Below are 16,865 nucleotides of genomic sequence, written 5' to 3' on the forward strand. Positions count from 1 at the left end.
TAACCCTAACCCTAACCCTTTCTTATTTAGGCCGGAATTGCGCCTCCGGGTCGTTTAGCATCTGCTTTAGCCGCCTTAGGATATTAATTTCGGCCAGCCTTTTCTGCCGCTTAAGCCTGGCTTTATCGCCGTTTTGTTCGAATAGCTTTAGGCGCCGCTTCCCTATTATAGTCCTTTATTTTTAGCCGAGCTTTAGGAAGCGGTGCTATATTTTATTATTAGTTTCGAATTTATTTTTACGGGTAAATATGCTAAACGGGATTATAGCCTTACGCGCGTAAACGACGTTTTGCGTAAAAAATAAATAATTCGTAAATAAAATATCCGTTTTGCTTATTACGCTTTTCGAATCTTTATTTTTAAACGTTACGATTTAGGAATCGCTAATTAAAAATTTACGGGAAATCGCAATCTATATATACCGCTATAAATTAATATTTACCTCGGTTTTTATATATTAACCTATAAGCTACGTTATTAGCCTCCGCATTTTATCCGCAAATTAAATAATATGCTAATTATCCCGGAAGCTAACTTTTTTTTTTTTAGCTCGAGCTCGTCGCCGTTTTCCTTATTACGCGTCGCCTAACTATTAAATAGCGGCTCCGGGCCTAGCTCGTATTTTTTTTTTATTTTTATCCTTTACTTTTTGGATATCTGGCCGTATACCGTATTTTAGCTAAATAGGAACGGATTAGTATAATTTGCCTATTAAGTCACGCTATTAATCGCTTATTAGAACGGGAGCACTAGCTAAAAATACTATATAAGCAATTCGCTAACTTCCTGCGGTAAAAAGCGGTAAATTATATTAAATTTATCCGTCGCTAGGTATTTTTTATAATATTTAATTATAGTGTATATTATTTTATAATAAATAAAAATATTACGCGTGCTTTTTTATTTAATATTTTAAATCCGTAGATTTAGGATTTTTGCGCTATGGCCCGGGCCTTTTTTATTTATATATATTAAAATAAGCAGCCGGCCGCGAATAGCGTTTACGAGCTTATTAAAGGTAATATTAGCTTTAAGCCGGGTAGCGGGCTAGTTTGGCGCTTAGGTATTTTTATTTTATTGTCGCTATAATTTTTACTGCTAAAAGATTTTTTGCGCTAACTAAAAGCGGCTAACGGGCTATAGGTTTTTTTCGTCGAGCGCGAACTAATACCCTAATTTCGTATTTAATTAATTATCTTCGAGCGTATTTTACGGGATATTTAGGAAACCGACGGATGCCTGGGTCGTCGAATCCCGGTCGAAATATAACGCGGTACCTAATAGGTTTTTAATTTTGTTAATTAGCTTTTTTATTATTTTCCGAAAGTCGTTTATTATAAGCTATATACGCTTATACGAAACCCGCGGCCCGTCCTATTAAATATAGCTTTCGAACGGTATATTAAATGAAACGGCTATACCGTACGTACGGTTTAACAAAATCTAGTTTATAACGCTTAGCCGCGACCGGGCGGATACCTTAATTATAAACCTATTTATACGCTTCCGTATTCGCTCGAATAGGCCTTTTATGGCGAGTTTGGCCTTTTCGCGCTAATAGCCGTTTATGACTTTGCTTTCGATTTTCCGTTTTATTTTTATTATAAACCGCGTTATAATTATAATACGTATAATTTTAATAACGGCCGAATATTGCTTCGTATAATTAAATACGTCCATTTAGTTATTATCGTCCCGGATATTTATAACGGCTAGCCCGCTAATAATTACGCTTTCGTACGGCAATAAATAATAATAATAGTCGAATAGCGCTAATAATAGCCGTATTACTAAGTCGTTTAGGCGGTCCTGCTTTTTACTGCTTTTTCGGAATAAAAAAGCCGCTACTATATTTTCCCCGTTTTTGCCCGGCTAAAGTAATACCTTTAAATCGCCTAAAATTTTATTTTATAATAGCGTTAGCTCGTACCGCGGCTTTTTTTCGTTTTATAAATTTTACGTCTTTTATAAATATAAAAGCAGCTTATTTATAAATATACGATAGCGCACCTATGTATTTTTAGCTATAAGCGGCTAAAACGGGCTATATTTTTTAATATTTATATCGCGTATTATTTTAAAAAGCGTAGCGGCACCGGCCTCGAAACTATATACCTGCTTTTGCGCCTCGTTCGCTATTTTCGTATAGCTATCCCAAAATACCTATAAGGCCGTTTCGTTTAGCCGTAATAATTATAGCGTATTACACAAGCGCTTTAGGCCTTTTTCGCTTTTAAAATTTACTAAATACCGCGCCTAATTTATTTTCCGTATTTACGGGTTCGGCTCTAGCTTTTTATTTACGTTATAAATCGCCCGGCTAGCCGATTTATTTAATAATACGCTTTTTTGGCTAAAGGTATATAATTAGATATTAGGCGATAATTAAGGCGGGGATATTTTAATAGCTAGTATTTTATATAACGTCCTCGGCGGTTTTTTTTCTGCCTCCTTTTTTTTTTCCGCTTTTTCCGCCTTTTTTTCCTATTATTATTATAGTACGTCGGTTAGGTCTAAATCTAAATCGCCGCATATAAAATTTAGTATTTCGGTATTTTAAGGTCGCTTAAATAATTATTCGTCGTACTCGCCGTCTTGCTTTTTTATTCGTATTTTTATTATTAAAATAGTATTTCCGAAAACCTTAAAATATCGGCTAACTTTCCGTCCTAAAAAGAACTTTTAGTATTAAACGCCTTCCTTTTACGGGACGGCTATTATTTTTATATATTTCTTTTGCCCTTTTTATTTCCGGCTATTTACCCACCTATGCTTTTATTTATAATACTTTTATATTTTTTTAACATAGCGCACGATATATATATAATTATCGCAAGCTATATTATTTATATAAAGCGGGCCTAAATCTAAAATCGGCCCGCGCGTCGGCTTTAAGAAAGCGAAATCGTCAAACTGGCTTTATATATAGATAATACCGTATAGCGTTTATACGGTATCCCTAATAAATTTACGTTTATTGGTCGGAACGCTTTTATATTAGTTTTTAAATAAATACCGCTCGATTTCGTTGCCTATATAAGCGTAGCGGCATTAGCTGCAAATTACGATACGGAAATCGGGTAAATAAATAAAGGGATAGATAAATAATACTATTTTTTTACGATAAAAAACCAGAATAAAATAATATATATATAAATAGGTATATAAGAAATAATTATATAAACCCCGTTTTTTTTTTTTTTCCTCTAATATCTCTTTTTTCGTCGAAATTAAAATAAAGGAAATAATAAAAGGATAAAGGAAAAAAAAAAATAGGAATAACGAACAAAAATATAAATAAAAGATAAATAAATAAAAGCAGTATATAGCGAAAAAAAAAAGCAGGGGGGAGCGAATTTATATAATACCGATAAACCTATTTTATCGGCCTATTTTTTCTTTTTCGTTTATCCGACTTTATTTTAGCCCGCGGCCGGGAGGGACGTCGTAATAATAGTAATAGTAATCTGGTCCGACGAAATGGGTATAGCCTCCTATTAGGATAGGGATAGTTAAATTAGGTTAAATCCGTCTAGCAATCGAACGAATTTAACGGGAACGCGTAAAATTCCCAAGCTATGGCCCCGCCCCCCGCAGCTACCGGCAACTAATAAACCCCGGCTAGCTGCCTGCGCCCGCGGGGACGGCCTCGCCGGCGACGAGACGGCCGCAGCGGCTATAGCGCCCGTCGGATCGTAATAAAAAATAAACCGTTAGAACCGCGCTAATCGGAAGGCTTAAATATTAAATTTTTGCTCCCCGATCGGGCCCGTTTTCGTAAAGTTCTAGTTAGATTCGTATCGAATAAACTCTACGTTTCCGATCGAACGAACTTTACCCCCGGCCTTTTCGGTGGAGACAAAAGTGCCTATACAAAACGAACGAGCTCGACGTAAAGTTCGTCCAGGCTGTGGGATAGGCCTCGCCGGCGATAAAACGGCCGTAGCGGCTGCGGCGCCCGTCGGATCGCGATAAAAAGTAGACCGTTGGAACCGCGCTAATCGGGAGGCCTAAACATTAAGTTTTTGCTCCCCGATCGGGTCCGTTTTCGTAAAGTTCTGGCGGGATTGGTATCGAACGAACTTTACGTCCCCGACCGGAACGAACTCTACCCCCGGTCTTTTCAGTGGAGCCAAAAGTGCCTATATAAAACGGACGAGCTCGACGTAGGGTTCCTTCGGACTGGGAGGATAGGTTTTAACGGTTTATATATAATTTTAAGCCTAACTAAAAAAATAGCGTATTTATAATTATTAGCGATAAAAATATAAAATAAAATATTATTATATTATTATTATAAAATTTATATATTTACTAAAAATCGCGTTATTTAAAAGCATTATTTTATTATATATATTTTTTTAATATTACGATCCGATATTAACCGGTTATTATTTTTACTATTTTTTCTTTATATATATTTCGCTAATATAAAAAATTAAAAATATTATTTTAAATAATAATAATAGTTATACCGTTATATTAACGTATAGCCTTAATATTTAAAAACGTATAAAGTATTAAAAAATAATATTCGCTATTATTGCGATTTATCGATCCGGCTTAAAATATTAAAATTAATTTTTTTATTTGCTAAAAATTAAATATACGATTATAGCTTTTATTTTAAATAATAATTAAAGCATTTACCGGTATTTTTATAATATAAAGCTTATAAAGCTCGGCTATTTTATAAAAAAACGGTTTATTTAAAAACGTTTTAGCTCGCTTAGCGCTAAAAGGGCTTAAGTCGTTTATGCTATATTTCGATATATTTAATAATATTATAATATAATAATTTTTGCCCGAAAAAAAGATTAAAGGCTGTGGATAATCGAGATTAAAAAATAAGGATAAACGCGAGCAGTTAGCGGTATTTATCGGGCTTTAATTAAATAGTGTTAAATAATACTATTATACTATAAAACCAAAAAAGACATGTCCCCACGGTCTAAGAACATAACAGGTATTATTTAACACACCCCTTTAGCTAGGACGTAGTTTTTTACGGGCGAGCTGGATATTTAGTATTTTAATAGGCTTTTAGCTCCGTTACGTCTTTTTTTAGCTAAATAACGTAATTAAGGATCGAACCCAGAACCTCCCCTTATTCGGTGCATTATTAATTGTGCTATTAGGTTATCGCGGAAATGCGTAAATCGCTAACCCACTGGTTAATGCACGGGTGGCCCTTGCGAGCGAATAAGACTTTTAATTATTAAATAATACCATTATACCATAAAACCAAAAGAGACATATCCCCACGGTCTGGGAACATAACAGGTATTATTTAACAGGTAGTTTAAAGCCTTTTTAGCTAATTCGATTTAATTTTTATCGATAATATCCTTTTATTTATTTTTTTTAAATACGCGTTAATTTTTTTATCTTTTATCCACTTTTTTTTTCCCGGTTTTTGCGAATAGTTTCGTTAATTAAAATAAATCCTTTTTATAGCTATTATACTAATTATTATATTTTATTAATCGGTATTATTAATATATTTATTTTTAGCGATTCGTTTTAATATAAATATATACGGTTATTTTTATTATTAAAAGATATTTATCCTTAAAAGGAGAAACGGGAGTTTATCCCCGAAAAAAAAAACGGAGGTTTATCCCCGAAAAAAAAAACGAAGGTTTGTCCCCAAAGGGAGAAACAAGGGTTTATCCCTAAAGGGAGAAATATAATTAATTAAAAGGCATATCCTGCTAATTAGCAAAGTCTTTACCCTTAACCCAAAGGCTTAAACAAGAAAATCCAATATAATTATTTTATAAAGGTGTATATTCGTAATATTAAATAAGAAAATCCAATATAATTTTATGCATTATACGATGCTATATTAACATCCGTGCAATATAATATTATATAATTTTACGGAGCTAAATCTTTTGTTTACGCATTTATACGCATAAAATTAAAATTCTTCGAAACGCTAATTACCCGCGGGCGGGTCGAATTTTGCATCGAATTAAAGCTTTGGAAAATGCGAGCATAATTATTAAAATATGCTATTATTATTATACGAAAAAGGCAAAGAGTATACTCGTAATCGTTGGGAAACGATCACGAACTAAAACTTATATGCCCACAGAGGAGGACAATATATACCATGACACTAGTCAGGAATTAAGGATTAAAACCATAGTCTATTATAACAGCAGGTACGCTATTACACAAGTGATGCGATAATAATCCCTTGACCATCACCTGGTGGGTAATACATGCCTTCAATCTCAAGTCCCGCCGCAGAAAGCAGAGTCCTCCATTGGCTTGCCGTTCTTTCAAAAGCAGCAAGGAACACCATCATCATCAAGTCCCATTGTGCTGGCAATAATGAGCTACCTTTGTCGGGGAGAATAAAGTCATTAATGACTAATCGGGAATATCCTTTGCGCATAGACACTGCCACATGTCGCAAGATGCGTATGCAATCTGGGTCGGCATAATCATGCATGATAAACTTCATGAAATACACGCGCGCCCCGGGGACCGGCTGCTGAGTCCAAAAGTCCAGTCCATACGTCTCGATTCGCTTGGGCAAATCAGTGATACTGTCGAGAACAGGCTGCTGATCTTGGAGAATGAGACGGCCAGGCTGTGCATGGTACTGCGCATGGAACTCGAGCAGGTCATGTCCACGTCCTCCCGCCACATCAACCATCAAGATGGCGTCGTCATTGACATCAGCACCGTCCAAAAGCTTTTCTTGCACGGGAAACCATGTAAACCAAGCAGGGCGGCTGCCTCTATCGCCCTCGAAGAAGGAGTTTGCATCGTCCCAATATGACTCGTTGCCAGGAAGAGCAAGCCTGATCGAAGAGTCGGTTAGCCCATTCCAAACCAGTACCTCCAAATACGGAAAATCATAGACATAAGCATTCAGAGTGGGATAGCTCATACCATTCAAATGTCAGCTCCTTACAGTTACCGTGTCCCGCTTGCCAGATGCTGTCTTTCGGGTCAATGGGATTGGGATACCCCTTGTCCTTTAGCCAGGTGGGAGTGGCTGCAAGACAAGGCATGGTATGATCGTAGCTAGAGACTCGTCAGCCACGGAGACTTTTGTTGGGGAGTGCAGCTTGAGGCTTTACATAAATTTAATCATGCCTTCTGTCAACCTATTGCTAAAGTGCATTGTCCACTTGGTCGGACCATAGTGACCGACACCATTCTCAGAGACATATCCAAGTGCGACAAGTACTCGGAGTAGTCTAGTCAACAGCAATTCATCGGCTCCGGTTCTCGTTGCAAGCTCGCATACAGAGACTGCTTCTTTCTCGGACAGCATGTGAAAGACTTTGAGATCAACCAGGGTCCTGATGGCCATCCATGCTCCTGGCTGCAGTCTTGGTGTGAGATACTTTTGGTTGCCCAAGCAGTTTAATAAGTGCCAAACATACCATGTACGCAAACTTTAATGATGCGTCTTCGGGGTTTTCCAATGCTGCTACAAGTTTTGTCGCTTCAGCCAAGGCTGATACTCTTTCGGATTCCGAGAGAGATTCTCCCGATCCACCCTGCAGAGATGAGAGCACCTTGGTAGCACTCTTGAGAGCTGAAACTCTGGAAGGACTCGTCGACATGTTGCGAATATTCAATGAACATGAATTTGAAAGGATGTCTAGGTACTTGAACAATGTTAAGAACTTGAACGCTTGGGAAATGGGATACACGTGTGTGTAGGGAACTGACTTTTCCTTGTGGTGACTCGAGGGCCCGGGGTACTGCCATTTCTAATACTCTGCACACATGACCCTGGGCCCGAGTTCTTTTCCTTCATTTGCAAACACCATGACCCATACAACCCACTTCATGCTCAAGCGGAGAGTGCATCAATTCGTCAGGGTGAGCCGGCATATTGCTCCACAGCAACTTTGCCGACCCATTCACACAATTTGTCGGACCGATGCATTATCGGGTGGAGCTCTGCAAAGGGCTGAGATATCATGACGGGGAGCGGACCCGGTGCGGGAGGGATCCATTGGACCATATCATGGCAAGCAAGGGATGTGCGAAATCCCAGCATGCAGCAAACAACTTGCAAGCTGCATCACCATGTAAATTCCAATCCCAGTATATTGCCTGCCATGCATGCAGCAATACGGGTATTGCATGGATTGGCTGCAGCATAAGAGCAAACAACTACAGGGTGATTGGAACCAGTCAATAGTTTCAAGCTCCTGCATTCAATGGCCAACGTCGGGTTGATCAGGCTTCCAAAGAGGTAGCTTAATCAGGTTGTTCCCATTAAAGAGAAATGTGCCTCTACTTGCCCTCTTGCTTCTTTGGCATGCCTACAAGCCAGGAACCACAATCATGGCGGATCCAGGAGACACCTATGTCGCCACCATCAATACGGTATCCTGGATTCTAGGTGCCGTGATAATATTGCTCACATGTGCCAGGCTACTTGGTAGAACAGCAGTCATCCATCAAGCAGGTTGGGATGACATTTTCATGGCATGCGCCACGGCAAGTCATGCTCGTTGCACCGCGCATTAATTGGCATTGAACTGACGGTCGAGTCAACAGATTTCTGCCATTATTTGCTCTGCATTGGTCACTGTAGGCACTACTTACGGGCTGGGAATCCATACAAACGACATAATAAATGCACATGATAGATCCGAGGCAATCAAATACACCGTCATTGCTCCAGCATGGTCCATCATCTGCTCCAGCTTTGGTAAGCTTTCAGTTCTGACGTTCTTGTTCCGGCTTCTGGGCGTAACGACAAAGCGGTGGCAAATGATCTTCTTATGGGGCATCTGTTTTGTAATGGTTGCTCTCAACATCATGGCTATTGTTATTATCGTGAGATTCTGTCAACCGGCTGGCGCGCAATGGGATCCAAACATCAAAGGCGTGTGCATGGATGCAAATGTTCAGTGAGTTGACTAGCCAGTTTTTGCGTCTCGGAAGCTCAGCTGACATCTTTCTGCCCATAGAGCGGCATTAGGTGACATACAGGCTGCTTACAATGCTTTCATGGACATTGTTGTCGCCCTATTCCCACCATTTGTCATCAAAAAACTCAACATGAGTACAAAGATGAAAGTTGGTCTCTGTATCATTATGGGAGGGGGGGTCTTGTAAGATGTCTTGCACTTGTGGAGAGGAATAGGACTCACAATATGGCAGTGCCGCCATGTGCACCATTATCAAGACTTGGTTAATCTCAAAGAACCTTGCAAATCATGATGATATCACATATTCTTGGGCTCCCATCACCCTTTGGTATACGTAAGTGCATTATCCTGTACGGAACAAATTGAGCGCGACACTAATCATGGAGTCAGGGCCGAAATGGATGTAATCATCATATTTGGCAACATTCCAACACTATGGCCCATGTTCCGCTGGGCCGCAAACAAGGTCAAGAGTCGGAGCAGAGGCATGAGTCATGGTGTGTACCAGAATACATCCAGCCACCCTGATATTATGGACGGAGTGGACGCTTTCGAGCTCAGAGACACATCGGGCAAAGGATCCGGACCGGCAACGCGAGCATTAGAGGAGTTGGACAATATGTGTACCGCTAGAACAAGAACACCTGATGGGAGTGACGGTTCTGCATCGAGTATTATCAGATAATCAATGCGAGATTTGTACGGCGACCTCTTCAATCATGTCATTACCTTACATCAAGGCAAAGCTTGTACATTTACATTACTTGCATCATTCTCTGCACATCTAACCGTGGTAAAGTGTTGTGCTGGATCACGGAAAACTTTTCAATGTCAGTCTTGATTTTCGGGCTTCTCCTGAGTCACCATTTGTGTTTGGCCATTCATTTCACCTCTTGACAAAATATCTAGATATGGCTGGTGCCTTTGCATCCGGATAGAATCAATGATTCCTAGGCTTCGCTTCTCCAACATCTTGCATCGTGTTAACTACTATAGTCTTTGCCCAGCCTTGATAAAACCAATGTCAACAGCAATATAAGCAAACAAACTGGTATCTCGGTCATTGCAATCGATATGCGCACGTTGCCGTTGGTTATTGTGTCGATCAACACGTACAAATCATAAAATGAACCTTGATACCTATATTATGCTCGAAATCATGATAATAAAGCAAGGTCTGGCTCTGTAAGCTGGGACTTGTAGTCTTGTCAATTGTGCGTGTATTGTACTACCATCTCGGATTTGGAGCGGGGATCCATCACGTGGTGTGCCAATTCCCATCCTCTAATCCAGCCACACAGCTGCTCATGATGCTCTTCAACCAGTGCTCTTTGTATAGAACGACAACTTGTATGACCTGATCCGCAGCGCCCTCTTGACCACTCAGTTGCATACCAAAATGCCAGTTTCCAACACAGGCACGGAAGTGATGGCTCTTGTTCAGCAGAGTCAAGTTGATGTTCCCTGGTGTGATGAGTTTGAGAAGATGATCAAGGGAGAACAGTATGTCTTCTCAGCCCCGAAGTAGAGGCTACTTTGCACTCCATGTACCTTTTCTTCAACTGTATTTCTTACCCGGGCATGGCCTCGTTTGCAGTTTTCAAACTTCCAAGGACCCTCGGCTTGCAGAATACAAAGTCAGCATGATGAGAAAACTACAGTCATTCAATGATGCCTCTATACCCTCGGACGCCACTCTTGCTTCGCTCGCCTCGAGGAGAATGCAAGTGGCAAAGAGCATGTTGGGAAAATTGGGCACCAAAGTAAATATTGAGCCACCTTTTTTTGTCACTTGGGGCTGCAACATCTTGATTGGAGATGGTGTCTACATTAATCGCAGGTGAGACTTGACCACTCAGTTACTACACTTTTTAATGAGCATTGCCATTATACTGGTATTTATTGATAATAGTGTTTCCATTTACGACAATGCCCCTGTGGTCATTGGCGATAACGTCCTTATAGGGCCTGATGTATGCATCTGTACTGGCACACATGATGTTCACTGGCGGGCTCGCGAGCACGCGAGCAAGTCGGGGGGACCTCCTTTGCTCTGCCCATCTTTATAGAAGCAAATTGTTGGATCGGAGCAGGAGCGATTATTCTCCCTGGAGTTCGTATTGGAAAAGGCACCACAGTCGCAGCAGGAGCTGTGGTCACAAAGGACATTGAACCGGAATCTCTTGTTGGTGGCGTCCCTGCCAATTTGATACAAAGACTGGCGCAGACATGAGCGATTAATGAGAAGAGGTGAAATTTACATTTTATATCAAGTTTCCATTACAAAGCTGTCAACCTCGATCGTGACACATGGCTCTCTTATATGGTGAAGAAATAGAATTCACCATATGCATCTAGTTATTCCGTAATTGTCGTCATGGCCATTCTTGGGAGCAATGCTGCATGAACGTTAGGCAGGCAATGTCCACGGGTATGCCCCAGTATGGACCGACAAGATGAAAGCGGCAGAACTGCAAACTTTGTTGAGTCTAAAGCCCGTGATGCGCGGTATGATTCAATCTAAATTTGGAGATTTATTCTGCTTTAATGTACAGTTGACTGGTAGGGAATGTGAATGCACACAATGCAGTATCTGCGCACTCTGTAGTGGAATGGCTTAGCGGACAGCCCCGCCTACATTAGTGCCATGGCGGGCGCTGGCCCAACTGCACCGCTGGAACTGTATGCTATTTTCTCCCAAGCGTCAACGGCCCACTCAGTGTCGCGCTACATCACTGAAGCTGTTCCCACTTCAAAATCACCACTCGCGATCCAGCACGCAACCGACTGCCCACCAACACCAAAGCCAAGCTGGCACAATGACCGCGTGAGAAGCTGGATGAATACCTTTAGCTACCGATTTCGAAGTCTCTTGAGTTTAGTTGTTCGTCGGACCATGTCAACCAGCTTTGGCGCCTCCAATGGCGCCCTTCAGAACGGATCTGCCACCAATACCCATACCATTACTGCGCTGGGAAGATGGTCCATTCTCAACAAACAGCTTCCTCGTAAGTCTTACATGCTTTGAATTCTACAGACGTGGCAGGCGATAGTAGACAGGGCGACTAACGTGTCCTAGCCGTTGACGCCATCAAGACCATTCACGTGTACGACTTTGACAATACGCTATTCAAGACCCCCCTCCCAAACCCAAAGCTCTGGAATGGGCAGACCCTCGGCAGTCTCGCATCGCCCGAAGTCTTCATCAATGGCGGTTGGTGGCACGATTCGCGCATTCTGGCAGCAACTGGCGATGGTGTCGAGCGAGAGGAACAACGAGCCTGGGACGGATGGTGGAATGAAAAGGTCGTTGAGCTGGTCAAGCTCAGCATGGAACAAAAGGATGCCTTGGCCGTCATGCTGACTGGAAGATCCGAGCGAGGTTTCTCAGACCTGTTGAAGCGCATAGTGGCGAGCAAGGGACTGGACTTTGACATGATTGGACTCAAGCCTGCCGTCGGACCAGGCAACGAGCGATTCTCGAGCACCATGCACTTTAAGCAAATCTTTCTAGAATCGCTCATGGAAACGTACAAGCATGCTGCCGAGATCCGCGTGTACGAAGATCGCGTCAAGCATGTCTCGGGCTTCCGCAACTTCTTCAGCGACTACAATAAGCGGCAAGAAAGCTATGGAGGACAAAAAACTCGAGGGCCCATTACAGCCGAGGTGATTCAAGTCGCCGAGATCTCCACGTTCCTGGACCCGGTCGTCGAGGTTGCCGAAATCCAGCATCTGATCAACAGCCACAATGCGCTCCTACGCCAGCAGCCGCCGCGACGTGGTGGTCGACCGCAAGGGCCGCTGGTCATCAAGAAGACCGTTTTCTTCACGAGCTACATGATTGGCAAGGAGGACACGAAGAAGTTGTTGAAATTGTCAAACTTCCCAACGGGCAACGAAATCAAGGTTCATGGCAACAACATCATGATCTGTCCCAGGCCGTGCCCACACACCATACTGGAAAAGGTTGGGGGAATGGGCGCCAAGATGAAGTGGAAGGTAACAGGCACTGGCTGTTTCGAGAACAGCATCTGGGCCGCAGCCGTGGAGCCGGTTCCTATGAGCGCCACCTACCACACTGACAATCCCAGCCCTCTTGTTGTCCTCGCCATCAGAAAGGGTGCCCGACCCATGGATGCCGGTAAAATCCAGAATTGGCAACCCGTGTCTCCAGACAAGGCATACATTTTGGATACAGTTGTTGGAGAAAAGGTTCTGCTCCGCATCGAGCCCGAGGATCCCAACGAGAACGCATACGAGAGTTTGTTTGCCAACAAGACGTCCAAGCGTAAGCACACTGGTGACGATCATGACGGCCAGCACCGTCCTCGTGACAGCAGCGGCGGCTTCGCCAATAGTCGAGGAGACCGCAGTTTTCATGGCGGTCGCGGAGGCCCTCAGCATCAGGGCCGTAGCGGCTCTCACCGCGGCAATGCCAATCACACATCAAATCGAGGCTACCGGACTGGACCCCGGGGTGGTCACAAGAATAGCGGCCGTGGTGGACGAGGTGGTGGCCACAATTATCGCTCCCTAGACGATGTTGGTAGTCGCAACCAGCAGTCATACAATGGACCAGACTTGGGTGTCTCGTATGATGACAATTTCCCATCGCTGCCGACCGGACCTTCTGGCTTCCAAGCGAGCCACCCTCATGCCTCGACTGGCCCATACAATTCATTCTCTTCAAGCAACACACAGCAAGGTACATCTGGACGATCAGCTGGCACACATGGCAACGGTCCAGTGGACATACAAAATCTTTATTAGTGACTGTCGCGCTGAACCTTTCATATTGCCTTGATGGATAGGAATGTCGCAGCAGGTGTCACGGCTTTTCTTACTCTCATGCGTCTGCTGAAATGCTGGGCACAAAATATCTTGACACTTGTACAAGAACTAACCACTTGAGCATGTGTCGTTTGCTTTGAGGATCAAACTTTGCGTGGCGTTGGTCGGAAACGGAATACTTGACAATTACATGTAAATGATACCTCCACCAAGGGAATCCTTGTGGACATACTTTTGGTCTGCATCGAGCACATGGTCAAACCAATAAAGAGATGACGGCTCCAATTGTGAAGACCATATGTTGATGAATCAAGAACTATTGTGCCAGCAGGCAATTCTTTCACAAGTGACTTTGCAAAGCATACGCATCAAGTGCACCATATCCTCTGTGTCGGAATTGAGTGATATCAATTCATGTAATCCATCTTTTGCTTCAACGTTGTTCTTGCACTGTAATCAGCTTTACACTTTTTCCCCAATTCCTATTATACTAATCATTGACACTAGAAAAAAGCCTTACAGCCCTCGCCTAGTCCAATGAACCCTGAATCGATAACATATCGCCAGAGCGGGGCCATGGATTTGCGCCCTACCGTCCTTGGCATCCATCCCCTCTCGAGACTAATAAAGCACATCATTCACAGAATGGCCCATTTACTGACCAGGATCTCGTAAAATCCTCTCTAGTCGACGGGGCATCTCGGAATGCACACGCATTTCCCGCGGAATAGCTACTGCAGTCTGCGGAAGCTATGAAAGCCGCAACGACATTTTCATATGGCTCGCCAAAGACTGGCATGGCCCCCCAGCAAGATGGTGCATGCCCAATGGAGCACTCTCGCGTCTTCGCGTCTTGACTTTTCAGTCTGATCTCGTTTTTATGATGTCTGCTTTCTGTCATTCACTTTCTCACAGGGTGCTCCAAATCTTCCCCTCTTGACATGATTTATTCTTGCAGCTCTGGACTTGTCCCCAGTCCTCGCAGCCCCGGACATCCACTTCCCCCAATATATCGTGGAGATATTGTGGTTCCGATTGTCGGAGCCGACTGGTTGCATCTCTAGCTGGGCAGAAGCAGCAACCTTTTACATCCCGAGTCAAGAAGCTGGCTTCAAAATGACCAACGCCAAAGAGCACTCGCGTCCGTCAATGACGATTGACGAATCGGAAGACGATGCACCAGGGCAATTAAATGGCTCGCCACATTCACAGACACGGCAAGGACTGCAGAAACAGACCAGTGTGCATAGTCGAGCATCGCATGTGTCGCACACGTCTCATGCCTCGGACGACAGCGACCCACTTGCCCCCTTGGAGTTTGCCATCTCCCAAGGTTACGGAGTGGACGATGAAGATTACGGCAGGGCAGCAATCACGCAAATTCGGACCACGACAAGTATTGGCAGCTCGGCATCACGTCCACCGGATTTCGAGATCGTATTTGTCGACAATGACCCAGAAAACCCTCGAAATTGGTCTCGAGCCTATCGTGCCTGGGTCACCTTTTGTATCTCGTTTACCACCTGGACTGTCGTTCTCTACAGCACCAGCTATACAGCCACAATATCTGGCCTCAAGGAAGAATTTGGTGTTCAAAGCACAACTGTTGTCACATTGGGCTTGACGACGTATCTTTTGGGCCTTGCGGTAGGAAGTCTGCTTGTTGCTCCCGCCAGTGAGCTATGGGGCCGCCGACCTGTCTATATTGTTTGCATGGTCATCTTCACCGTACTCGTCATACCCAGCTGCGTTGCCACGTCCCAGGCCGAGATCATCATTGTTCGATTCTTTGGGTAAGTGATTCTGGCCATTTTTGAGCCGAGACTGTGCTGCCCAGATGCTAACCGCTGCCCAGAGCGCTGTTTGGTGCCGCCATGATCTCCAACAGCGCAGGAACCGTGGTGGATATTTCAACTGAAGAGACGCGTGCCATGGTCATGTCGCTTTGGTCCATTGCGCCTTTGAACGGACCAGTGACTGGGCCGCTAATCGGTGGTTTCGTCTTTGAGTATCTGGGCTGGCGCTGGGATAACTGGCTCGTTCTCATTCTCGCTGGTGCCGGTACCCTGACCATGTTTACAACGAAGGAGACTTATGCACCGATAATCCTACAAAAGAAGGCTTCCCGTATCCGAAAAGAGACCGATGATGAGCGGTGGTGGTCACGATACGACAACAAAATTTCAACAATTGACTTGATCAAGGTCAATCTGGGCCGCCCATTTGTTCTCTTCTTTACTGAGCCCATCCTGTGGTTCTTTAACCTTTGGATATCGCTCATTTACGGCATTCTATACCTATGTTTCGTCGCCTATCCAATAGTGTTCCAGCAGTATCGTGGCTGGAGCGCTGGCATGTCGGGTTTGGCTTTTGTTGGAATCGGCATTGGAACCATGATTATCATCCTGAGCGAGCCACTCCTTCGCAAGATTATCAACTCCCACCCCAAAGACCCAGCTACGGGAAAGGTTCCGCCTGAAGCCACCGCGAGAGTCATGATTATTGGGGCCATCTTGACTCCCATCGGGCAACTGGTATTTAGTTGGACATGTTTACCTGTCACCATTCATTGGGCAATTCCCATTGCCTTTGGAATCCCTTTTGGCGCCGGTAACACCATCAGTTTCATCTATGGAAGCAATTATCTGGCTGGCTCGTACGGAATTTATGCTGCATCTGCCCTCGCTGGAAATGCCGTTACGCGCAGCATATTCGGTGGCACACTTCCCTTGGCTGGAGCAAGCATGTACGCAGCGCTCACGCCACAATGGGCAGGCACGCTGTTGGGCCTGCTCGAAGTGGCCATGATTCCCATACCTATTGTATTCTACAAATATGGAGCAAGAATCCGAGCCAAGAGCCCAGCAATCAAGTCGCTCAAGGCGGACGCAGAGAAGAATGAGCTCAGAGCGCAAAAGGCACAAGAACGAAAGGAAAGACGACAGGAACGCGCCGCTGAGAAGGCAGCTGCAGGACGGCAGACGAGGTGTTGATGAACGAGACGTCGAAAAGGAAGGTGGAGAACAAGACGATATTGTGCCCTCTTGAGCTGTTGACTACCAGTCGAGCAATTTTTGCGACGAAACATAGTGCGTAGATTGAGGGCATCCATTTTGCATCAAGTAACGGTCTCATGAATCACAGACCAGACCA

General features: G+C 43.7%; 5 protein-coding genes across 5 annotated transcripts; 4 read left to right on the plus strand and 1 right to left on the minus strand.

The window, feature by feature from the left end:
- Positions 1-6,178: 6,178 nt before the first annotated feature.
- PFICI_14399 (uncharacterized protein) lies at positions 6,179-7,592 on the minus strand (the record flags this gene model as incomplete). The annotated part of the gene is made up of 4 exons (XM_007842980.1): positions 6,179-6,818; positions 6,910-7,044; positions 7,101-7,348; positions 7,410-7,592. The coding sequence occupies 4 exons, from the start codon at positions 7,590-7,592 to the stop codon at positions 6,179-6,181; spliced, it is 1,206 nt and encodes a 401-aa protein (XP_007841171.1).
- A 1,213-nt stretch (positions 7,593-8,805) lies between these two features.
- On the plus strand, positions 8,806-9,603 carry PFICI_14400 (uncharacterized protein; the record flags this gene model as incomplete). The annotated part of the gene is made up of 4 exons (XM_007842981.1): positions 8,806-8,897; positions 8,958-9,101; positions 9,151-9,252; positions 9,309-9,603. 4 exons carry the CDS (start codon positions 8,806-8,808, stop codon positions 9,601-9,603), a joined length of 633 nt encoding a protein of 210 aa, XP_007841172.1.
- Positions 9,604-10,317: 714 nt separating this feature from the next.
- Positions 10,318-10,762, plus strand: PFICI_14401 (uncharacterized protein; the record flags this gene model as incomplete). Its single annotated transcript, XM_007842982.1, has 2 exons — positions 10,318-10,421; positions 10,516-10,762. 2 exons carry the CDS (start codon positions 10,318-10,320, stop codon positions 10,760-10,762), a joined length of 351 nt encoding a protein of 116 aa, XP_007841173.1.
- Positions 10,763-11,565: 803 nt separating this feature from the next.
- On the plus strand, positions 11,566-13,691 carry PFICI_14402 (uncharacterized protein; the record flags this gene model as incomplete). Its single annotated transcript, XM_007842983.1, has 2 exons — positions 11,566-11,926; positions 11,998-13,691. 2 exons carry the CDS (start codon positions 11,566-11,568, stop codon positions 13,689-13,691), a joined length of 2,055 nt encoding a protein of 684 aa, XP_007841174.1.
- A 1,137-nt stretch (positions 13,692-14,828) lies between these two features.
- Positions 14,829-16,705, plus strand: PFICI_14403 (uncharacterized protein; the record flags this gene model as incomplete). The annotated part of the gene is made up of 2 exons (XM_007842984.1): positions 14,829-15,505; positions 15,568-16,705. 2 exons carry the CDS (start codon positions 14,829-14,831, stop codon positions 16,703-16,705), a joined length of 1,815 nt encoding a protein of 604 aa, XP_007841175.1.
- Between the last annotated feature and the right edge of the window lie 160 nt (positions 16,706-16,865).

The sequence above is a fragment of the Pestalotiopsis fici genome (assembly GCF_000516985.1).
Source record: "Pestalotiopsis fici W106-1 unplaced genomic scaffold PFICI_Scf_13, whole genome shotgun sequence".
Classification (NCBI taxonomy): Eukaryota; Fungi; Ascomycota; class Sordariomycetes; order Amphisphaeriales; family Sporocadaceae; genus Pestalotiopsis; species Pestalotiopsis fici.